Consider the following 25,050-nt stretch of genomic DNA (forward strand, 5'->3'; position numbering starts at 1 on the left):
ATAAAACACATAAATTGGAAAGGTAAAGGAAGTAAACCAGAATGTTGAGCTGTGGTGTGATGCAAGCAGCTGATGAACCATCACAGACTAACAGTGAGACTCTTCAAATGAACCACTGGCACCTGGGGTTGGTGTCAAGTCTATGCTGGTACCCATTTCCATCTCCTGACTGTAAGAGACTGATCTCAAGTTGTAGAGTGCTAGGCAATGACCTCATATGAAGTACGATGTATGGGTACGTGTTAGGCTATATCAGTATCAAGAAACTAGAGGCAGAGAGCCTGTTCTGCAAGTGGCACCACCCAAGTTTATATCGCTGTAGTTAATCAGTCCCTAAGGTATCCTGGCTAAGTAGCCTTGTCAGTGCTGCCTGAGGGGAACAGCCCAGGCCAGGCTCCATCCCAAAGACATAGCTCCTAACTGTGCTCACAGGTCTGTGCTCAGGTTGCCACCCAAGTCCTGGCCAGTTACTAGCACAGGCAGTTCGGACCACTGCACATACAGAATGCCTGTTAGGAGGTGGCAGTTTTTGAAGGGCTACATCGTGGGCTCAGGAAGCAGCAATGGCTTTGGTCCGAATGCTTTCACAGACTCACCATGTGGCTTCAAGTCAGGCAAACACTTTTCAGATTGGTTCCTTCCTAGCTACAGATGATACTAATCTGCCTTCTTCACAGGGCTATTATTATGTGAAGTGTGATTACTATGAAGATATGCACAGCAATCTAAAAATATTGTATTAACTCCATGGTATTGCTCATTGCAACACGGGTTAACTCTTACAGAACCCTCCATTATAGTTGCACCTTTCAAACCACAGATTTCCTTCCCCCAGAAAAGCATTTGACAAAAAGCTAATTTGTCTTTATGCAGTCGGAAAATTAGATAGGAGAAAGGAGAGAGGAACAGTGAAGTTTGAGCAGTGAACTGCAGTTCAGCAAACCCTTCTCGTTATTCAGTCCTCGCTCAACGAGGGAGTAATTTTGAGCCCTCTGCCTCCACCCATAAATGAGTTGGGAATTCCCACTGGGACAGTCTGTCTTCAGGTGTGCAAATGTACAGTATCCTGCAGTCGCACAACATGATGTTTTTCAGAATCATATATTAAAGAGATACGGTATAAAAATGGGAGCAAAAGGGCAGGCTTCACTAGCAACCAAACAGCTCTCAATAACTCAGCTCGTTTATTTCTAACAGTGCAGGTACACACAAAAAGGCTATCGCTGAGTGATGAATATACGACTGTATTTGAACACAATCATGGGATTCATTATAAATCCTTAAAGGCTGATTAATTAGAATGAACTGCCACTTAGCAGCTGATAATTAATCTCCTCTGTTAATGCCTTTGCTCGGCAATACTCATTTTGAATATTAACGCTTCTTGGTTTCATGCATCGTGCATGCTGCCCAAGTGCTGATGCATACTCCATGCAGACAGCATAGTAGAGATTCTACTGCTTAGATGATGGGTTCATTGATACAGGGGTCAAACATTATAACAGGCTGCATCACTTTCAGAAACTGCATCTGCTGGAGTTTAAATTGTAGAAACTATAAAACATACACATATTTGTTGTCCTAATCACATATCCTATTTTCCCTTTCGTGAGTCCATTACTGTATACACTATTCATTAATGCATGCCACAAATTCTGACCTGCTCGTTAAAATGACGACCCAAGAAACTTCACTTCTGAAGTTAATTTTTAGCACATTTTTTATTAAACTTTTTCTCCGTTTATACTCTGAACATAAATACAAAAGTTTTACGGCTCGTGTTATAAAAGACACTACTATGGGTTAGAAAACATATAGAGAATATTTTGTAGTGGTTACACTTGCTCCCCTCTTTTCCTAATATTTTCCATAACTTCTATTAATCTAGAAAAGCAGTATCAGAAAGCAAAATCCAACCCACCTAGCAGCACAGTCTGCAATGGTTATAAAGACTATTTGCCAGCTGTAAGAGAAACTTTGGTTCCTGCCTGTTTTCAAAGTAAGGTAGTAACAGTTCACTGCATATCAGAAAACAAACATTGCACCTTGTACTCAGTTACTAAAAACCTAGTTCATGACAACGTGTATTTTTAAAGACAGACATACAGCTTCTCTTTTGCTTTAGAGCTGAGTAAGATAGACACACGTTTTGAAAATAGTATAATGTAAATGAGGGACTCGGTTTTATTGTGACTGAAGTCACTGACAAAACTCTGAGATACTTTCAGAAGAGCAGAGTTTTACTTCCGTTCTGCTATTTTATTGATAAAACTGGAAAAAAATACATTTCATCTGGAAGATAGAATGAATTTAACTTCAAAAGTCTCATGCATTACTGCTAGCAGATCCTGTAATAACACTATGCATGCATTTCCAGTTGAACATGTGAGGGACCCTGCTTACTACTTTTAGTGATAAAGGCTCATGAGAGTGTGGACATGATCTCCCAGTCTCTAAGGCACAGATGTGGAATCCCACACTCAAGGAGCACATGGAATAATAAAACCTGTGATCTTTTTTACTGCAATGTGGCAAAGGGATACTAGACTAAATATGCTTTATACACAGAAGAACCTTTTAACTTCTCTTTTGAGATATATATATATATATATATATTAAACTGTACAGTGTAGTACTTCCCCTCAGTGGGCAAAGAGCAGCTCCTCGGGCCATAGCTATGGATAAGTGGCCTTGAACCCTCAAAGCCAGGCAAGGCCAGGCAGTAGGCCAGGGAGAAGTAGTAGTTTGGGAAAGTGTTGCCAGCTGCCTAGCTTAGAGGCACTCTCTTTGGTTTGGCTTTTTGTCCCACCAGGAGTCATGGCAACACTCAGCCCATGCCAATGCTGACACCACCCTACTACAGTTGCAAGATACACAGCAAATTACAGGCCAGGAATGAAGACCCTAAGCCTACAATCCCATCTGTAACAAGTGTCTTCCGTGACTCATTGAAGCTCACACTATGATGTCTCAAGAATCCTGTTCTGTTCAGGATATATTATGTCGGCAAAACCTCTGAAAAGAAACTGGGGTGCAAGTCTGATTTTTGAAATGCCTGATTTGGTGCTACCTAGCAGAGCAAGCCTGACTGCACTGGCATTCCCTCTGTCCTGTATACTTGGTGCCAGGGGAGGCCTGACATTTTTCTGGTGCTGTCAGATTTGGTAAGTTATCCATGGTTTCGGGGTCACTTTAACAGAGATTTGATTTTTAGAGCAGACACACAGAAAATGTAACAGATACACAAATCTACTACAAAATACAGAAAATAAATTTCAGCAATATTTGAAAAAAAACCCCTATTGGTATTTTGAAAAAAAAACAACACTTTATCTTACAATCAAACAAAACAATTCAGTCTAGTACTATTTACCTTGAAATTACAAGTTGCAGAAAGCACCATAACTATGGTTGATGTTGATTTAAACTAGGCAGATTGAAACAAAACACAGTGAAATCATGGATGTTGAAACAGAGACAGCAGAAATAATTTCAGGGCAAACTACCCCCTTACTGGGATAAGAACAGTACCAAAGTAGCCGAAAGTTTTACTTGATTCTAGTCCATGCATACACCTGACAAACGCTCTGCTTTGGATATATGTGGTTTACATTTCACTGAACTGATGCACAGTAGTAGAGTTCTTAATATATTAAACTGGAACTCAATTGTCCTAACTTCTCTGTATCTTTCAGTCTGTTGACAAGGGAAAGGAACGTTCCCAGTGACTCCATTCCATGTTACCTCTATTAAACATAGTTTGAACGATGTGTCTCATCACCATTGCCGGCAACATCTTTCTGAGATGAAGGCTTTGGTTTACATTTCACGAGCGCAGAGACCAGCACAGAAAGCAATTTCAGTAGGAATGCCAAATTCAAAGTTTCCTTTGGAAATACATCAACTCACTAAGAAATGACAATTAGGCCTTTATTTAGAATTCAGTCCTCTAACACTACAAAAACAACCACTTGCCTGACTGAGCAAATGAAGCTGTGCAAGCTATTTTCACAATATCCATTTACATGACTGTGGTTTGCTGAAACTCAAGGAGGTGAACACCACTCAGAGGTGACCTTATCTCTGGCACTGCATCATTATTTGACAGGTGTCTGCTTGAGGACACAGCACAAATCAATTGATGGGGGACCTACACCCAGAATGATTACCTACACTCCCTATAGAACCCAGTTAATGATTTAATTAATAATTTCATTATTAATTTACTGGATGAGTTCCTGTGTGACCTCCTCTAAGTGGTCCTGCTCTTGCAGGGGGGTTGGACTAGGTGATCTTTTGAGGTCCCTTCCAAGCTCTGATAAGGACCTGCCAGAGGGAGAGTGCACCAGCAGCGCTCCCATCCCCTATATGTATTTTCTCTTTTCCTTAAGCCACAGCGTCCTCAGAACTCTCACTGCGTAAACAGAGGCAAATCACAGACACATCGCACCTATCAAAAAAATTAATGTGCTTTTTGTACTGCAACATTTTTAATAATACTGAGCATTAGAAGGAATAATGAATCTATTTTCTATGTTGAAATAAACAAATACCCATCAATTAATATAAATGCTTTTGTCCAGACTAAACTCTGGCTTGTGGAACAGTGTTACAAACTATTATAGTAATTCCCACATTAATATTAGCTCGCATTCTTTATTGTTTAAAAATATTTGCTAATTTCTTAAAATCTATAGTCCATGCAATATGTTATTTTGGGAAAAAGAAACAATAGCCCATTTACATAAGCGAAACCTAGCATGAGACATGGCATGTGTTCCTTGCCTTCCCCAAGTGCTATAGAACATATCATGATATTTATAAATGTGAATATAAATAAGGTAGAGATTCTAAAACCATTTAAAAGCATCTAACAGATCTTTTTGTTCTAAGTAACAAGGACAGGATAAACAGCTTAACGTTTTCCAATACCCTAACACTGCGGAGTGTTCTAAGTATGTGTTGCAACCCTTAATCCTGTGATCAAGGCCTACTGCAATTGCTCCCAGGTGTACAAAGTCTATCCATTTGGGTCCTAAGAAGGCATTTGCTGTGAAAGACTTTGTTGGTTTTTTTTTAATAGCAGAAAGTGTCTTGGATTTAGTTCAGTTAGATGTTTAATAGTGGGATTTGCCAGACCATCACGGAAGACACTAGTTCATCTTGTCGCTGCTGCTTGGTCTTCTTGTTCACTCTCCTGTGTCCTTGGCCACCAGAAATGACTAATACTGAACTTGCTTTCATTTTCTTGGATCTCTGTCTTTTACTTTTCAATGAGATATTTTGATCCTTCAAAAGCTCATAAATGTTACTGTCCTCTGGCCCGTGTTCTAGGGAACCTGACCCATGAGACAAAGTAAGGGACCCAGAAGATGACGACAAGTCACTTTTTTGTGCAATGGATCCTACTGAACCCCCCAGCCAAATTGCAGTATCATGGATGTTACTAAGGGAAGAGCCTGGTCTTTCATTGTGCAGGACGTTCTTTTGGTCGTCATCTTTAGGTTCTGAGCCAGGAGGCAGGCTGTTCCTCAATTTGTTTCTGTTCTTCTTGTTTACAGATGTAGCTGTTACAAGAAACTTGACTGGGCCATTGTGTGCATGATACGACACCATTCCTCTTCCTGGTGCCAAAAGAAAAAGACAATTAAACCACATCATTTATTCTGCTACCACGTTCCACCGTAATTAGTTTGTGAAATTTGCTCAGAAAATTTGCTCTTTCTCCAATAATCCACAAACAAAATACATGGTTTTCAGTTAATCCTGTTGTACCTCTGTACCTCTCAGAATGGCATAAGAACATCAGTTTCATTGTAACAGACACCTCCACGCTACACAGCAAGAACACAACCTCATCCTCCTGAATGGTTTTCTAGTGACCGTGGCAGGTTCATAAGGAAATGACTGAACAATTACTTTTTTTCCCCCTTTTTTAAAAAAACTATTTAAACAAGAAAGATTTACACTGTGTAAATCATTAGAATGTACAAAAACCAAATTGCATGCGGCCAAATTCAAAAGCTATATCAACATCATTATATTTGGCTTTTACAGCCAAAAATATAAGGGAAAAAAATAGTACAAAATCAGCCATAATATGGAAACGAGCTAGGCTACCAAGGGGAAAAACTCACAACCATACGAATCATTCTGTCCATCCCAAACTCCCTAATGCATTCCAGGTTATAATAAAACATATACTGAAAGTGCAGTGTTATAAAGGTAAATTATCTCTACTGGAAGCATAACTGGAAAAAGTCAGTTTTTCAGTTCAAATTAGAAACATGGTATCAAAGACTATAAAAATAAATCTCTAAATATAATGTTGATAGACCTGTGAAATCTGAAAAATCTTGACCCAAAATAAATGCAAGAATATACAGGTGACATAAGCCACAGTGATCAAAGCAGGAAATGGAAGAATAAACTACGGGATTTTTTGACTCTGTAACTGTGCATTTTCTTGTATTGCAATTTTTTTAACCTAACATAGGTTCCACATTTTTAAGAAGCATTTAGCCTGTGTCACCCTGGATTATTGCTGCATGTCTTGCTGAATACAGAGGATTTCATTTTCATTTTGCAAAGTTACATAAGCCTTATTTTCCCCCCTGAAGGAAGTTGCAGACAGCTTGCCTCAGAAAATCTGCCAGCTTCCCTCCACAGCGCATAAACTCAAGCAGAATTCTGAACCTAAAACGTAACATGGCATACCCCCATTAAACACACTTCTAAAATCCTGCTTCTGCTAGTAGCTTAAACATTTGCAAAGTGATACAGCAGCACTCACACATTTGTATTTCAAATGGGGTAATATGAAAGTAATTCAACAAATACATCTCTCAAAAATGCAAAAACTTGATCATTGTTAGGGAAATGGAATATTCACTGTCATGTATTCCAAGTCTTCTGTGTGGGGAGAAAGGGCACAAAACCAATTTACTGAATAACCACTTAGACAACATATTGAATTCTCAGTATCTCTGTCTCTAAACATAATCTAAAAATAAATATTTTTCCCCAATCTGGAAGAAAGATTGTTTGCATTCTCTTTTTATCTCCCATATTTCACTGTACTCTGACAGGATTAATGCTTGTCCTACTCTTATGTCCTAAAGAAAAAGAGTTGTCCCAGCTCAAACAACTGAGACAAAACTAGGCAGCTATTGGGATATACTGGTAAAGCTCAGTAGGAACAAGAAACGTAATTTCATCAAAAAGCTCTGATATATATCTAAACATCACCTATAATTTGTTCACTTCAGCCATCGACAGAAATGACTCTTCGGTATCAAACTGTTGTACTCGATCCATTTGAGACGTTTCACTCACCAGTTACTTTGGGAATCCCTTGCAAGCGTGGCACTGGTAAGGCTACAATGATACCCAGGTTGGTTCCAACCAGCAGTAAACCGTGGCACACCAGGAGGCTGGTCACAGAAACCCGCTGCTGGCCTGTGAAGGTTCGGAAGTGCTCCATTACTTAAGGATGGTGATCTTGGCTTACATCAAATTCACTTCAGGCAGACACCATCAGCTGCACCATCTCATTCTACAGAGTACTCATCACAAAGGCAAGTATTTTGTTGGACTATGGTATTAAACTTTGCATACATAGCAATTGAAATAGGATTAAACTTCTGAAACACTTCCACTAAATCTCTATCCCACAGTATGTAAAAGTAGATATAGATTATCTTTGCAAATGTACTTTTACAAATAGACTATATTTGTATATTCTCAATAATAAAACTGAAAGGCATTTCACTTCACAACAATCAATCAACTGCTGTAACACCCTTTACTTGACCACTCCAACCTGTTCATAATTACTTTTTCTCCTCATTTTTGTTCTGTGAAACTGTATCAGGTGTGCTAGATGCTATTCAGATGTGCACAGTAGGGAAAAGCTTCTTCATCATAAAGGTGGTCAAATGCTGAGAGGGGCTTCTCAGAGAGGTTGTGGAATCTGTCTTAGCCAAAGATATAAAAAATTTGGCTGGACAAGTTCTTTGAACAACCAGGTCTCATCAGGCCTGCTTTGAGAAGGATGGACAAGATGATCTCAGAATAATTTCCAATCCAAATTATTCTATCGTTCTGTCATTTTCTAGAAAATATTATTTTAGGATTGCTATTTTTCTAATGAAAACAAAGTCATTTTTGCCTTCAGTGCTTACTAAGTATGCTTGATTCTGTTTAGATGGATTTTTTAAATGGCCTTGATAAGTTTCAGAAATGGCAACTATGGCCTGTCCAAACTTTTGCCATGGCCCAAGTTTACGTGGAAGAGCATTTAAACTCTACTGGAATCCTCCAGGTTCAAAATCTACATGTTCTTGGACATATGATGTACTTTACATGCAAGAGAGCAGTCATTCCTATCTTCATCATCACTTTCATACTGTTGATCACTTCATCAGTAAGAAGGGAATTTGGATTCCACGTCTGATATAACTTGGATGAACTCTCATGTTCCACACTTTGGAAAAAGACCTTAATTATGGTGTATCACACAAAAATGCATTTTCAATCTCCTCCGTTAAAGTTGAACCAACTTATATCCGAGAATGTGTGAATCACAGACCCGGTGGGAAAGAAGGGAAGCAGCAGCTTGACTGTAGCCCAAAGTACTTAACTGGAAAGCAGGAGGCAGACAATAGTTCAAGTCTTTCCTCACAGAACTTAGAAAAATAAAGTGTTAATTCGTCAACGGTGTGTTGTAAAAGGCACACGTAGATTTGGAATCCCAGCTCCTTCTACCCCAACCCATATTCTGAAATACCCTAATGGCATGATGATTGGGTCACGCTCAGGAGGTGAAACAGGCATGAATAAGTTGAAGAGGTTCCATCTACTTACACAGCCCTTCATAGGCACTTGTGTTGTCTTCCATGAACTGTAGGAGTTTATGTATTATCCCTCTTCAGCTAGGTAAATAAAGATTGTCTGTGCCTACAGATAAAGTATAAGCCTTTTGAAGCTCGGTGTTAGCTTTTTTGATAGAGGTTTTCATTTGCTTGGTTTGGTTTGGGTGGTTTTTTTGGTGTTGTTTCGGTTTGGGATTTTTTTTTAGATATTGATGGGATTAATTTAGTTTCCAAAACAAAGCATGCAAAGGCACTCCTTCAGCACCACAGAAGAAGCTGAAACAGGAATGCCCAAACACCTCTGTGTATTGCAGTTTTCAAGGATCAGTATTTGAATTCAGTGATTTGAGCTCAGGCTTTCTCATCTATGTATAACATGCAACTCCTTTCCCACAATTAGTGGCACAGCAAGTACAAGGTAACTGCAAGTCAGTTTAACCTCAAGTGCATTTGACTTAAAGCTTGTTTTACAAACTACAAATCAAAATATTTATGTATCTTTTTAAAATTACTAAAACACAGTTGTACTTTTGCCTTTCAAACCCATATTTTTAAACACTAGATCTTTAATGCTTTTTAAAGTGTTTTAAATGTAAATAGTATGCATGCTTTTATACTCCAACCCTGAGAGCAACTTCCAACCAGTACATTTTACCAGCAAAAACTGGTAATACACATTACTTTTTCCATGCAAATCATCAGCCAGAAACTTAAACATTGATCACAAACTCAAGCATGAACCATCTATGGTGAGGTCAAAAGGAAAACTGCTTGCTTTGAAATCTTGGAAAAGCAGGAAACATCTGCATCTGAAAATATACTTTGAAATCATGTGTAACTAAAAAATGTATATATAGATTTAACAAAAACCCTTAACATCCTAATTGCAGCTATTAATTGATCTCCTAGTCAAGGTTTGAAATCATCCATTTCTTTGTTACTTTGTGAAGGCTTTTTTGTATATTTAAAATTCAGATTTAAAAAGTAATATCGATAATCCAGAATGCATTATGCACTAAGCACAGAAATTAACAAGTTAAGGAGAGAAAACAAAAACCATGTAAATGCCAAAACCAGTCAAATAGTTTTAGCTTTAAATGATAACTTTCAGGTCACACTGTCCCAAGGCAGGCAGAACTGTTAAACCAACCTGTGAAGTAATCTGACCAGTATCTTGACTGAAGCAAACAACCAAGCTTACACATGATCAAATGGTTCTATCGCCTATGTTCTTCTCTAAGTTCACTTTTCTCAGGTCTCAATTACAACAATCACTAGGCCAGTAAATCTGGGTTCCCACACAGATCTTCTTAAGTCAACCCTAGGTAGGTCCAAGGGTGTACTGGTGCACATCCTCTTATAAGATGTGACCTTGCAGCTCTTACTATATATAAAAAAAACCCCTAGAATCATAGAACGGTAGGGGTTGGAAGGGACCTTTAGAGATCATCTAGTCCAATCCCCCTGCAGAAGCAGAGTCACCTAGATCAGGTCGCATAGGAACATGTCCAGGCAGGTCTTGAAGACCTCCAAGGAAGGAGACTCCACAACCCCTCTGGGCAGCCTGTGCCAGGGCTCCCTCACCCTCACAGTGAAACAGTTTTTTCTTATATTTAAGTGGAAATTTTGTGTTCCAGCTTCATCCCATTATCCCTTGTCCTGTAGCTTGCTACTATAGAAAAAAGAGATGTCCCAACCTCCTGACAATCACCATTTAGATATTTGTAAATCCCATTGTACAGAACTATTGGGCTGAACTAAAGTTTACCCCAATCTTTTTATCATTTCCCAGCAATAAAATCGCAAAGACCCTGGATTTTATGGTCTGGCACCTGGCAGGGTGGGGACAAAAGAAAGCTGTAAGCCTCAAAGTATAGTTTTGTTTTCCACAGAGAGGAAATGGTAATTTTTGATTTGTTTTTTCTCATCTGTTTCCAGGAAACACACATACCATTAGAGGATATATGGATATAAGCAGAATACAGCAACTTAAGCAGAAATGAGATCTTTTTTACACATGTAACCTGTCATCATTCATATGAGCAATGAAATTACATGCGTCAAAGTCACAATGATCTCTTTAAAAAGATAAACTCTTTTAGAGCTGAAAGGAAAAACATGTTTAAGTACGTTCTTCAATAATGAAATACTGAATGTGACTATGAAAGACCAAGTGTACTTTCTATCCACATACACTATGATTTTTTTTTACTGTGAGCTGTGACAAAGTGCTGAAAAGCTGCCTTTGTTGAGATTTCCACTACAGATAACAAACATCAAGCATAAAGTTGCTTTACAAATGAAGTACATTGCATTACTGAAGTGTGTGTATTTGTCCTCAAATGTTAATAGATTTTTTTTTCCTGCTGCTCACTCTGCCCTCTGTTCTGCTAACAGAGCTGTGCTTGAGCCAGTTAAAAGCAATCCAGCTGTACTGTGGTTTTCTAGATAGTGAAATAGCTACCTAGACTTAAAACAATGATGATGCTCTTCCTCTCAACCATTCTTTCATTCTTATATGACATTTGTGCTTTTTTGATGTTTTGTTATAGAACAGAAGCTTGCTTTACATTATTAGGAAGTTCTTCTGTTGATATATGAAGTAAAGGTACTATCAACCACTCTTTGGACTAAATGTCCCTCCCATGGTTGCCTCCGTGACCCTGCTTTATTTTGCAGTCCTGCATTCCTACATGCAAATTTCCCATAACTCCAGAAAACAAGAACCTGCCCAGCTCCATTCTTTGTAACTAGAGCGCCACAGATTAAAAAAGTTACACAAAGCAGCTACAAGAGTCTGTCAGATAGAGTTTGCTTTTTTATATTACTAAACTTTGCTGAATTGCAAGGACAATCACTTCCTGCGCTATTTCCCTCATACTTCAGTCCTCTGTGATTCTGTCCTACCTACTGTGCTGCAGTTGCCTTCCTCAAAGCAAAGCAGGCACATCCTTTACAAGGAGGGCAGCCAGTGATATTTAAAGCTGTCTTCTCCTAAGAAGAAAACTTGGAAAATTGAATGCTATGAGAACTGGTTACTAAGGTTATGAGAACTTCTTACTCCTCTATCTTACTTAGTTACTAAAGCTACCTTTTAAATACAGCGTGTAACTCACCGTAACCATTCCAGACAGCAGCAGTACGTTTTTCTTTTAATTCTACTGTATAACAACAAAATAATTCCATTAACTTCAAGGAGTGCCATTCCTCATTTACACTGCTTTAAACGAAGACACAGGTGACATCTCCTGGGAGCCTATCGGCTGATATTGCACATTGTTGTTCCTACTGCAATCTTGGCAAAAGTAAGTCCAGCCTCTGCAAAATTATATCGAGAACTTGCCTTTTTAATCTCTTCTCTTAAGACTCAGCAATATTTTTATATCAATTTATTCTCTCTCATTTCAATTCCAGTTGTACATTTACTTATCTGTTATCTTTGCATATTAAGGAATTCCTGTTGGACTTCTGAAAACTAATAGAGCTGTTTCCTTTAAAAGTCATAAAAATCTTCAGTGAAGGCAAATACATATTTTGTAAACATGCAACTATTTCACTGCTTTTCTGTTTCCCTTTGTTTTTTTCTTTTTTGATCTCTGCAGATACTACAAAGAGTTTGATTTACTCTATGGCTGCTTTAAGTTCCAAAAGGTCCTTACTGTTGCTTTATTGTGTAATCCTCCTACTTCTCTGTTTTTTGCCTTTGTTGTTGCAGCATTACTAGGATTGTATAAACAGGCCCAAGAGCTACTGCTAAATAATTGAAATTCATTTCATTTTTAGAATGGATTCTCCCTTGGAACGTTTGCTGTAATAATATTCTACTCCTGAAATAAATTTTCCCTTCTATTCACTGGTGTGCATTTTGTGAAGACATTGAGGAAAAAAAAAAGAAGGAACTACAATGAGTTAGAATGACACCAAGGAGATATAATTAGCTAAAACTCTTTAAAAAAAACCAAAAAGAGGTATGTTTGATCAGCAGTTTTATTACCATGGCAATGAATGCTAAAGATGAATTTTTGGACTTTTTTATATGCCGAAATTATGTATAAGGGAAGGCCTACTTCCCCTTTTCAGTTTCCCCACTATGAACATATTAAAAGTTAATCTTTTTACAACTGTTCGTGATTTCTTAGCATAACCATGATAATTTCAAATGATCTATTTAAAGGCAGGTGATTTGCTACCACTCAGTGCTAAAGCTACAGTCAAACACCATGTGTAAAAACACCCTTTCTAGAGTATGACATAAATTACCACAATTTAAAACAGAGCTTTATTGCAAAGCTAACATCACCTCAAAGAAAACATGATAATAAGTCAGAGAATGGAAAAGTGAAGCATTTGTTGATGAAAGATTTATACTTAACTCTCATAAGAATATAAATATTATCTCTCTGAGGAAAGAACTGGCTCCTGCTAGAAATGAGGCAATAAAGCTGGCACACACGTTGCCCATAAGAGCTGCAGAAGCTAAGTCTGTTGCAGTTCATAAACAGGGAGAGACACAAAAAACGTTTGTCCTCTCATGCACACCTCGTATGCCAGTGTCACTTTTCTGCCTGTCTCTTCTTCTAGCACTGCCAGAGCTCCTACTCATTGTGCTTGCCGCTTGCTTGCAAACCTGAAGCAGGTCACTGCAACTGTCTGTGACACTGATCATCTGGGGATGAATGAACACCTGCTGTCTTAAAACACTTAAAAGGTCTGTTATCCTAACAACTACAGGTTCCATCTTTACTTATAAGACTGACCTTTTAATTCAACAAATTAAAGCTCCAATGAGCAAAACACTGAACACTGAAGTGGCAGCATGTGAGTGGTACTAGCTGAGCTCACTGGGACTGCTGATATAACTAATATTAAGCAAGTAGCTTTTTCATCTGGATCCTAGGCAAATTGATTCTGTCACGTACTTTGATGCTAAGTTCCTAAAGCAAATGCTAACCTCTGCAAAGTAAACACATTCTCATGGCAGAATGCATTGTCCTACTGCTTCATAGCCACAAAAAAAGGAAAAGATTAAACAGAAGAATCCACCTGCTTATCTTTATAATTAAATTTATCACCTCTAAGGAGGAGAGCTGCTACTCATCCACAGCTCACTGTACATTGTTCTGGGCAGGCGACATCCTGTGATTTACTAAAGCAAACAGTCACAAGACAGTTATCAGAGTCAAAGTCCAAGATAGACCTTCTGATTCTGGCCTAATGTACAACACTGGAGAACTATGGTGATAAAGAAAAAACAAAAAATGTTATCATACGATGTGATTCAGCTACCTGGCAACATATTGTGAACAGGTGTGGCAATGTTAATATCCTGGAGGTGTTTCAGTGTCTCAGTGTGGAACAGGCGAAGCGTAGATCCAGACGTGAAGGCAATCCAGATTCCCACTCCAGCAACAGCCATGTGAGAGATTACCATCCCTTCCTCTTGATGGGCTTCAAAATGGCTCTGTAATAAAAACAAGGACTCTGTGGGGAGATGCAGCTGAACAACATCATTCAACCTTCGTTATCAGCTGTTTTGTGTAAGCAGTGCATCTTTGGCCCCACGTCAAGGACAATGTTAGCTTCCTCTGCTTTGCTGAGAGTATGACTGTTGCATATTAGGTGTTAATTTTCCTGTTTCCTTTTATTTTGAAAATACATCATCATTAGCATGGAAGGATTCTCAACTCTTGAGACAAAGCTCTACTTAATGATAGAGTAACTTCACAGTAACTTACACAGTAAAAATATTGCATGGTAGAGTCTGTTAATGCCATAACAGCTCAGATTTCAGAGGATTTTGTGTTTCTCTATAGAAGAACTTCTCTTTAAACAATAAAAGATGTTTTTCTTCTGTCAGGGGGTCTTTTCAAAACAAGGAGAAGAGAATTAAGGAAAAAGTGATCTTTAGAAAGTAGAATGTTTATGAATATAAATACACAACTATTTGCTCACCTATGTACATAACAATGTGAGCCTTAATACTGTGGCTTGCTTTGTGACTCAAATGTTTTTGAATTTCATAAATGTTAGCCGTTTTCCTATCCCTTAAAATATTGATTCTTCTTATTAGAAAGGCCAAAATCCACCTTCTGAAGATAAGTGATAGAAGACTTCAAGGATAGACTTTTTTGCTTATCTAGGACTTTCATAATTACAACTTCTGCATGGCTCCAGGAAGGCCAAAATCTCTCTACACCCAAGTGCACTTGGGCCTGGGTTCTGCACTTGGGCCACAACAACCCCAGGCAATGCTACAGGCTTGGGACAGAGTGGCTGGGAAGCTGTCAAGGCAGAAAGAGACTTGAGGGTGTTAATCCACTGCTGGCTTAATATGCATCAGCAGTGTGCTCAGGAAGGCCAAGAAGGCCAATGGCATCCTGGCTTGTGTCAGAAATAATGTGACCAGCAGGACCAAGGAAGTGCTTGTCCTCTTGTACTCAGTGCTGGTGACATCGCACCTCAAATACTGTGCACAGTTCTGGGCCCTTCACGACAAGAAGGACATTGAGGTGTTGGAGCATGTCCAGAGATAGGCAATGAAGCTAGTGAACGGTCTAGAGAACAAGTCTTATGAGGAGCAGCTGAGGGAGCTGTTGATGTTAGGCCTAGAGGAGATATCATTGCTCTCTACAACTACCTGGAGTTGTACTGAGGTGGAGGTGAATCTCTTCTCTTCAGTAACGAGTGACAGGACATGAGGAATTGGGTTCAAGTTGTGCCAGGGGAGGTTTAAATTAGACATTACGAAGAGCTTTTTCACCAAGAGGGTTACTAAGCATTCAAAGAGGTTGCCCAGGGAGGTGGTGGAGCCACCATCCCCACAGATATTTAAAAGATGCATAAATGAGGTGCTGAGGGATATGGTTTAGTTTAGTGATGGGCTTGGCAGTGTTGGGTTAGTGGTTGGACTTGATGATCTTAAAGGTCTTTTCCAACCATAATGATTCTGTGATACATGCTCCTGTTAATGTGCAAGATAAAGCTGTAGTAAAGATTTAATCATTAACAAGAAGTAGGCATATTCCTTTTCCAGTTTTCTCTTGTACATTACCTATCTCTGAAGTTAAACACGGGCTTTTAACATTGTACCAGCCATTACCAAATAGAGAGACCTATTCCGATAGACATACAACTTCCTTAGCTAAATAAATGGCAAACCGTTCCTTGGATACAAACCTGTCTGAGGGATATGGAAGTATGTAGTTGCTCTAATGTTCACACTACATACTATTCAAGCTTAGTTATTTTTGCAGACAAAATGCAAAAGTATCCTCTTTCACTTTGTACAAGCACACTAAAATTTTCCAAGCATTACAATGAAGAGTTACATTTCCATGCAAAATTACATGTTTCTCAGGATACAATCTTAGCCTAAGAATATTATGTATAAATATGTATAAAGTATATGTATGCATACATACATATGTACATTTTTATGTATAAAGTATACATTATGGTTATAGATATGTTTTTCAAATTCTCCATCTAAATTCAACAGAGGCTAAGATTGGAGATAGATAAGTTTAAGCTTTCATGAAGTGTGAATTTTGATATCATATTTAGTAGGCATTCCATTTTATTTTCAGAATTTGAGACTCCATAAAGTAGCCCTTTGCATTGACAAATTAGCTATTTAAAAATAAGGGGAATTACTTTGCTTTTATTTTCATTTGTGAACACTCCAAATGTTCAACTTTTAGTAAATTAATGGAAAAGTTTCTCTTCAGCTAACAGGCAGTGGTTCAGGTTTTGAGTATTACTGCATGACCTTTTGACTCTTCAACTAACAACAATGCAGAATGTAAAAGTCAGCACCTCTGGCAGGCATATTTTATATTCACCGTTGTCCTCAAGTAGCCTCCATTAATTCTTTACCAAATGAAAAACATCATTTGAAAATAATACGATTTCTTCAACAGAATTCATCTACAAAGAAAATCTTTTGAAGTCAGAAACAGCTCTTATGACTAAATTTCCTGATATTCTCATCAAGCATGTTTCATTGCAAAAAAAGATTTTTAAACAGTAACTTTTATCTACAGACTCATACTTCCCTACACTGGTGGCCAGACAGCTTTTGAAAACTATTCAGGGACAGATCCAAGGACTCTGAAGTGAACCTGTTCAGCAGCTTGCACTGTTTGAAATTAGAATAAAAACGAAGCATATTGCAAGAAATTCTTTTTCCTTGCAGTGGTCTGACTGCAGCTGACAATTCTGTTCGTGCCACTGTAAAAATGTACAGGCATTTTTGTCACATTCCATTTTTACCAGCCAACTCATTCTACTCCCACTTAGTCTGTCCTACCATTCGTATAGCTGTCTGCTGAAACACATAGAAACATTTAAAGCAAAACTGTAATACTGTTAACAGTATAGGAAGCATGTAAAAAGAACTATTCTCCTAATTCAAAGGATCTTCTAACATGGAGGAGGAACATATCCCAAACCTGTATGTTTTTACAAATGCATGAGATTTTTTTATAGAAGATAGCTTTGACATCTGTTTCAATGGCATGTCTATCTGAAAACCAACAGATGGCTTTTTTCTTCAATTATTTACTTCCTTCTCATTACAAGGAATACAGACACAAAGGGACAAAAACTTCTTTTTCCCTTTGGTAACAAAAAAACCCACGGACTTAATTTTACTTTTCTCCTTTAGTTTCCATATCTACATTCCTCTGTGTTCAGAGCCCAGCTTTTTTCCCCTTTAGGCTCTCTCTTTCAAACTCTATAGCAACAGAGAGCTGCAGAAGACATTCTGGGCAGCCCAACGCAGTACATTGTTTCCGCAGTGTGGGACATAGCTGGAGTCTTTCTTCTGAGGGAGTGCTCACTTGCATCAAGTGCTCGCTTGCATCAAACAGCAGTGCCAAGAACTGAACCACGATTTCTCAAGCTTCATGAGAGATGTATAATGGGTATCATTGTCCACAAGGTAAAATAAATGGCTTTTACTACTTTGAAGTTACAGTACTCATGTAACATACACTGTATAGGGATTTTCATTTGTTTTGTTTATTCAGTTGAACATTTAGCCAAAACCAGGACAAAAATAAAGCAGGATAGAGTGACATTCAATGACTGACTTTAGTCTGTTAAATACTCTGGCATTTTTTGTTGTTCCTTTGCAAAGTGTAACGGTCTACAGGCACAGAGACCACTATGTGATTGATTAAGGGCTATACCAGACCTGTGTCAGACCCAGGATCAAGATTAAAGACAAATTTCTTCTTCACAGAAAGAGTATCAGAGTATGTAATTAATATATAATAACAATTGATGAGTTTCTCATGTCCTTTGCCAAGGAGCTTGAGGCAATGTGCCAGTCTGGGGCACTGTGCCAAAAAAAGATATTTCCTAAAACATTCTATTACAGTAACGTATTATTAAAAGAAGTAAATTGAGAGTCTTACCCTATTCAGGGGTGACAAAAAAGCAGGAAAAGTGAATAACATCCAAACATGATATATAGAATACCAAATCTGCTCCTTTATTAATTATTTTTTAAAAGGCTGAAATAAGACTCTGAGAAAAGCAAGGAAGCATGGAATGGGATTGTTTTCAAGGATAACGTACTCTGTACTTAGCAAGTGCACAGACAGGTAAATATGAGGTACCTCTGAAGCAGGGACTGCCTCAGAAGGACAGGTTACAAAATGACCTTAAATATGCTCATAGGCTTACACAATATGGCCATAAAAACTAGTCATGTGCCTTTATAGGTAACATATATGACTAGAAGCATAGAGAATGCATGCATGAGAGCAGAATGTAATGAATGAACAAATAGCTGTAATTGCTGAATATAGAGATCTGCAGGAGTTCAGGAAAGAGGAAAGACTAACAGTTGAGCCCTGTGCAACACCTGGATTCCCGTTGATAAAGCAAAGATGACTATTACACAAAAAAAACCAAAAACCAAAATAAAATTATTACTGCTAATTAATTTCTCCGAAGTTCGAGTTGGCAATCAGAGAGATGGATCATCAAAGTCTGTAGGACAGTAACCAGGTGTCCCAGAGGCTATACTGACCCTCTCAATGAAGCTAACAAAAGTTCATTTCAAGCACTTACCAAATCACTCTTTCCCTCATCATACCAAACTACCAACAAAACAAGCCTTAGAAGAAAAACACAACAGGAAAATATACGATCCAAGTATCTTATTATACAGAAAAAAAATGAAAGTAAAAGATAAAGACAGAGGAAACTAGGTTGTTAGCTACTTCCCTGAAAACCCATGACAATGACTCACAGAATCAATTGTACCAGACAGACAATTGTTGGGAGAAAACACGATCATCAATGAAACAAAAAAGCAGCAACAAAGCACACAAAGAAGGAGGCTGTGAGCTCATTATGACTTCTGTTTGAAAGAACTTCATGTCTGTAAACATCATGCAACTGTATTCTAAGTCGAAGGAGAAGCTCAATCCCTAATGTTTCAGTGACTCTAAACTTTAGAGCACTAAGAAATTCTTTCGGTAGAGGCTGCAATTTTGACAAAAATGAGGGCTTCATTCCTTGTGGAAAATGTGGTAACTATTACAAGCTTGAATCCTGAACACTTTTCTCACTTTCCAGAGAAGCTGACTTTTCTATGATTATTCCTTGGAAAAACATCCTTACACAAAGAAAATTTTTGTGACTAAGAAGCAAAAATCTGAAGAAATATATTATGAAATCATCACAAGGTACAGGTGACATCCAACCATGTAGAGGCAATCTCTTCATTGAACCTACTTCTGGAATTAACAGGCAGTTCCTATAGACACCCACTTCTTTGCTGCTTTTCCTCAGATTTCATTTTTAAGCAAAGCTCTTGCCTCAAGTACTCTGAGATCTAAGCACTTTATGGAAATCTGGAGGAAAATGGAAGCAAACTTAGGTCTAACAAGACATCAGCAGAGAACATCCCAGCAGAATTTCAAACCGTGGGAAGTGGAATAGGACAGAACTGAAACTGTATTTCACAAAAGCCTTCCAGAATCATGAAGCTCCTTAAACAGATTTTAAAGTTTAAATTTTCAGCAGTCATCCCCTGTAGCACAGTATGCAAGCAGTGCTTTTAAAAACATTTACCTCTATAGAATGTGTCACAGTGCTGATAATAAAAATTTGTCCACCGCATGCAGCCCAAACAGTCTCCTCCATCACAAGCAGACTTCTAACAGGCAGAACTCCCAGTTTAACTATCTTGTGTGGTTCCGTGTTCCACGTCCCATCTTCAATAAAAAACAGAAGAGAGGTAATACACAGCAAAACAGCAATCTTTGGTTTGAAACAGTTTTAAAAACACCATCTTCTTAAGTCTCCTGCTCAGATCTCTGCAAGCTGCCACTTCAAGCTACACCATGATTTACCCACATTTAATTTTAGCTTCCAGGGTAATTTCATAAGGGTAACACATTAGGAGGAAAAAACAGAACCAAACACTGATATTTGTTAACTAAACAGATTTTATCTGGGTTAACTGCTAAACAAGGAATCTCATACTGGGGTTCTGATACAATCGCTTTCTTTTCCAGAGGAAATACGGTCAGAAAGCCATGTGGCTGGTCTAATTTTCTCCAGAATGAGATCTCAAATGGCCTATTTCAAGAGGAACCAAATTCCAACTAGGACAGAATCATCTCTCACATGAAAATAGCAAGAAATTTACTGTAGGTTCTGATGAGCTCAGATGAATCTTTTAAGAGCACACTGATGGATGCTTTCCTTTTAACAAGGAAACTTTTAAAAAAATAATTTAAGACATAATTTTGTGCCATATCTTCACTTTTCCTATTTTTTTTTCCCAACTATAATCCCCAGTGTTTTGTGTGGACTGCATTTAGCAGATCCAAGTTACATTATGCATGTGTATGTGGAACAACCAATTATTCAGAGACCTTCTGATAAAACCTGCATGGTGCCTTTTACTGTTCTGGTCACTCTCACTTGCTCTTTGAAACATGGATTAGCAGATTATTTGTAGCCCAATTTAAGAGTCAGCAACATTAGCTTCTTGAGATAATTGTAGCCATGTCTTTTGTACACAAAATTTGACATACTAAATATGTCAATAGTAATTTCAATAATTTTATATTTGTTTCTATAGTAAGTGCTCACGGAATATAAAGTCTCAAAGATCACATTTCTATGCATTATGCCTTAGTAAAAATATCAAAATCCACTGCAGTATCTGTTTTTACATAGAGATAAAATATGTCAAAGAGGACCCATTTCCTCATTTTAAAGCCTTCTTCCGGCATAAGCTGCAGAAAAGTTGCTTGCTTTACTGACACCGGTTTCATCTCAGTAACCACTTACACTTTGATTGATGAGAGCAAGGTAAAGACATCTTTAGGCAAGCACTTAAGAACAATTTGCTTTCTTTTTACCCCAATAACAAGTGTATATTTTAGTATTTGCTTAGATGAAGGAGTACTAAATTTCCAGCTTCACAATATCAGCATCAACAACAAAAAGAGAAGCCTCCGCTCTAGAGTACTTCTTGCTGCATTTGCCATCTGCATGATGCAACCTTCACTGAGTCATTCTCAGGATATGTCTCTTTTCCAAAAGCATCTTTGTAAAAATGACATTTAGTTTCAGATCACCAAAATAACTTTCATGTTTCCAGTTATTAGCCTGCAAACTCTCCCAGCAATGCCAAAGTCTCTGTGTTCCTCATGACTCATATGTACCATTAGTAACAAAAGAAGCTCCTGGGAAAGTTTTCCTTTGCTAGCAACCACATTATCCTCAAATTAAATTTTTAAGTGGAGGCTGCCCATACCCTGTAAAAGCTTTAACCACTGCAGAAGGTTGAGGGCAAAGCAGTCAGAGAGCAGAGATGCACATGTGTATCCTAACTTCTGTTCCTTAAGTTATGCTGACAGCAGAGTCGTAACAGCACTCAGTATGTAGTACTCTTGAGTTTCCTTTTTAGAAATAAATCCAATATAGCTCTAGTATAATCTTGCTGTATCTTCTGAAGGATAAAGAATGTGAATGTGAGCAAAGAGCAGATATGCTGAGCTGTAGTTATATCTTCACACTGAACAACACACATGAACGTATAGACAAAATCAACAGGTTTTTTCTGAAATACATTCAAATACACTGGATTCACAAAGAAGAGTGTGTCCAGCAGGTCGAGGGAGGTTCTCCTCTCCCTCTACTCTGCCCTGGTGAGGTCTCATCTGGAGTACTGTGTCCAGTTTTGGGCTCCCCAAGCCAAGAGGGACAGAGAACTTCTGGAGGGAGTCCAGTGCAGGGCCACCAAGATAATCAGGGGACTGGAACATCTTCCTTATGAGGAAAGGCTGCGGGAACTGGGGCTGTTTAGTCTGGAGAAGAGGAGACTGCAGGGGGGGGAACAGATGTTGGGGCATCACTTTTTCCTGTTGTATCTAGTGACAGTACAAGGGGTAATGGGATGAAGCTGGAACACAAAAGGTTCCTTTTAAACATAAGAAAAACTATTTTACTGTTCAGGTGATGGAGCCCTGGCACAGGCTGCCCAAGGAGGGTGTGGAGTCTCCTTCCTTGGAGGTCTTCAAGACCTGCCTGGATGTGTTCCTGTGTGACCTCATCCAGGGGAGCTGGACTAGATTATCTCTAAAGGTCCCTTCCAACCTCTACCATTCTATGATTCAAGCTATATCATAACCTATACATAAAGCATAGCTGATACTGAAGTGACAGGTGAATAGGGATTTTTCAGGATCCCAACTGTGGACTTGAATTTATATTTTGCTTGAAATGAAATTTAAGCAAAATGTATGATCATCTAAGGCTTTTTTTTTTTCCATTCTGGTTCTTTATGCCCTCAACTTCCATGCAGCTCCTCAGATGGCTAACTGTTAAGCCACGTTATTAATTTTAATCAAGTCTTACATAAAATTATTGTCTAGCATTTGTAACAGTTTTGAGTGAAAACAAAAATTAGTACTGGAGTCAGGTGGATGTTGACAGCAAAATTAATATTCTCGAACAAGGTACTGCAAGGTAAGAAAATGAGTTTAATATTATCAGTGTTATGAATACTACCAGTTTTATGAATATTTGATACAACAAACATGCATATCAAAACTCAGTTATCATAAAAGCTTTTTCTGTTTGTGCTATTTGCACAGCACTTAATAATCCAGTTAGCTTTAAGAGTTAAATGGGATTGGTGAAAAAGGTGCGGTAGGGACCTGATGTCTTTCATGTCACCAAGACTTCAAGTAAAGAAACTATAATCCTACTTGATATAACAGCCCAGGGAAAGTCCAAGGCTGGCACCCTACCCAGATATTCTGCCTACATGATAAAGATTCTGTAGCACTTTATTTCTTCCTGCAAACATTGATGTCTTCCAGATCAGACAAACTGAGTGAAGTGAGACAGATGAGGGTAGGGGACTACTCTCTAGTCTGGTAATTAGGGCAGTATTTAAAGGATGGGTCAGCTGTGTTCTGGTCCCTGCCTCAGTGAATGCTTAATTAATTATGGCACCAGGAGGAGAAATGAAGCACTGTTCATCTCTCTCCTCTTATTTTGCAGCAGCCAGGGAAATCTCTTGAGAGCTGGAAGCATGGGTACAAATCCTCTCAAACAAGGCAAGGGATTAAGGCTGGTAATCCAACATACTTCTGTGAATGCTTTAGCCACAGGCTGCTGGCTAAAAGCAAGATCATGACTTCATTTTGCTGACCAAGAATTTTAACACCCATCACTGAAATTATTTAGCAAGTCTGTGTCTAGTTCATGAGTTGTTTCAAGACCACAGAATCAGACTTTTAAGGAGACACAATACTGCCTCTGCCTCCAGATCTCAGCAGACTCTATTCAATAGCTGCTGGCACAGACTTCATGTTTAACATTGGTTATTTCATGTTATCTGTCCGATCCAAGGTTCACTGCTCTAAAATCTAAATGAGAAGTATTATCTCTATTCTTTCTTCTGTAAACACCTGTAGATTCAAGACATACTGTGTAAACAGGTCCAACAGTTGGCACTATCCACGTGTTTAATACTAGGTGCAGCACTTGTAAAAGTTATCGAATGGATTTGTTTGATGTTAGAAATCCCTGGTTAGTTACTGACTTAATGAATTGATTTTTCCCTAGGAAAAAAAAAAGCAGCAAGAAATAGTAGCTGAGACAAAACATTTGCAAATAAAATCTGAAGGCATACAATAGGACAAAGCCAGTGCAAAGAACCTAACAAACTATTCTCTGAAAAGCAGGAATTGAACAAAAGAAAAATAAGCAATGGAGAAGTACATAAGGCAGCTCCCAACAACCTGGCTAAAGAATACCTACAGGATTGCCCAAGTGTGGTTTCTCTTAACATTCTGTTTAATCATTGCCTTGTTTCTGTTCTCTAAATAAGCACTGGTTTAGTTTTAAGAATATGTTATGGTCATTGTCACCTCTACAATGCTGAAAAGCCACAGAGTAAAATCTTCTACCTATGAGGTGAGCGTGTACATTCCAAATGAATTACAATATGTAGTACACATATCCTACCTCAGAGGCTAGTCTGTATGCGGAAAAATCAGTTATCTCCACCCTGAACAAACACAAGATTAAAACCTGACACCTGTGGAAACAGGAGGGAGACAGTGGGAGAAGAAATAGGAGAGAGACTGTGGGAGAAGAAATAGAGGTTTTCCTTCTACTTTGTGAGAAGAGTCCATACAAGTATTAACAACACATAAAAATATTGTACTTGCAAGTTTTAGTTGGCATTTATCTTAAACTGACAACATCACAGCTTAAACTCTAGATGAACCAAATGTCTAGTGCACGAGGCGTGCCAGTCTCTGGCAGTCTCTATAATGTTAGCATGATGGAACGTAGGCATCAAACGAATTGAAGGTACAGCTATTTTCAGGAATGAAATGTGTCTACAAAAGCTGAGAATAGGGGCAAATAGAGAAACAAATCCAGGGGCTTCTAGAAATAAACATCATAGCTTCTGTTATTTGCATATTAGATGAATATTTAAAACATGAGAACACAATTTTTAAGCACTATCATGTCTGTGCACTAATAGATCTGTGTTATGCCACTATTTGTAATAACCTCTGTAAGTTATATTTCTCCAATAGTTACATGCCATAGTTTATACATCAACATTGAACAGTGTCTTGCACTGGTAACATTTGGCTGTTTAGCTGCATCAAAGTAAGGT

The 25,050-nt window shown here is 38.3% G+C and overlaps 1 protein-coding gene across 9 annotated transcripts in view; it reads right to left on the reverse strand.

Moving 5' to 3' along the window:
- Nucleotides 1–1,702: 1,702 nt before the first annotated feature.
- The window catches only part of ARHGEF10 (Rho guanine nucleotide exchange factor 10), a 116,368-nt gene continuing 93,020 nt past the window's right edge, over nt 1,703–25,050 (reverse strand). For all 9 annotated transcript variants that reach the window (XM_061989731.1, XM_061989729.1, XM_061989735.1 and 6 more), the window contains 4 exons: nt 19,962–20,104; nt 14,160–14,334; nt 7,336–7,458; nt 1,703–5,624 (listed from right to left, as the gene is read on the reverse strand). In XM_061989731.1, coding sequence (XP_061845715.1) covers nt 5,110–5,624; nt 7,336–7,458; nt 14,160–14,334; nt 19,962–20,104 — 956 coding nt within the window. In that variant the 3' untranslated portion in view covers nt 1,703–5,109. The remainder of the gene's footprint in view (nt 5,625–7,335; nt 7,459–14,159; nt 14,335–19,961; nt 20,105–25,050) is intronic.

The sequence above is a fragment of the Colius striatus genome, chromosome 2 (genome assembly GCF_028858725.1).
Source record: "Colius striatus isolate bColStr4 chromosome 2, bColStr4.1.hap1, whole genome shotgun sequence".
In the NCBI taxonomy this organism is placed as follows: Eukaryota; Metazoa; Chordata; class Aves; order Coliiformes; family Coliidae; genus Colius; species Colius striatus.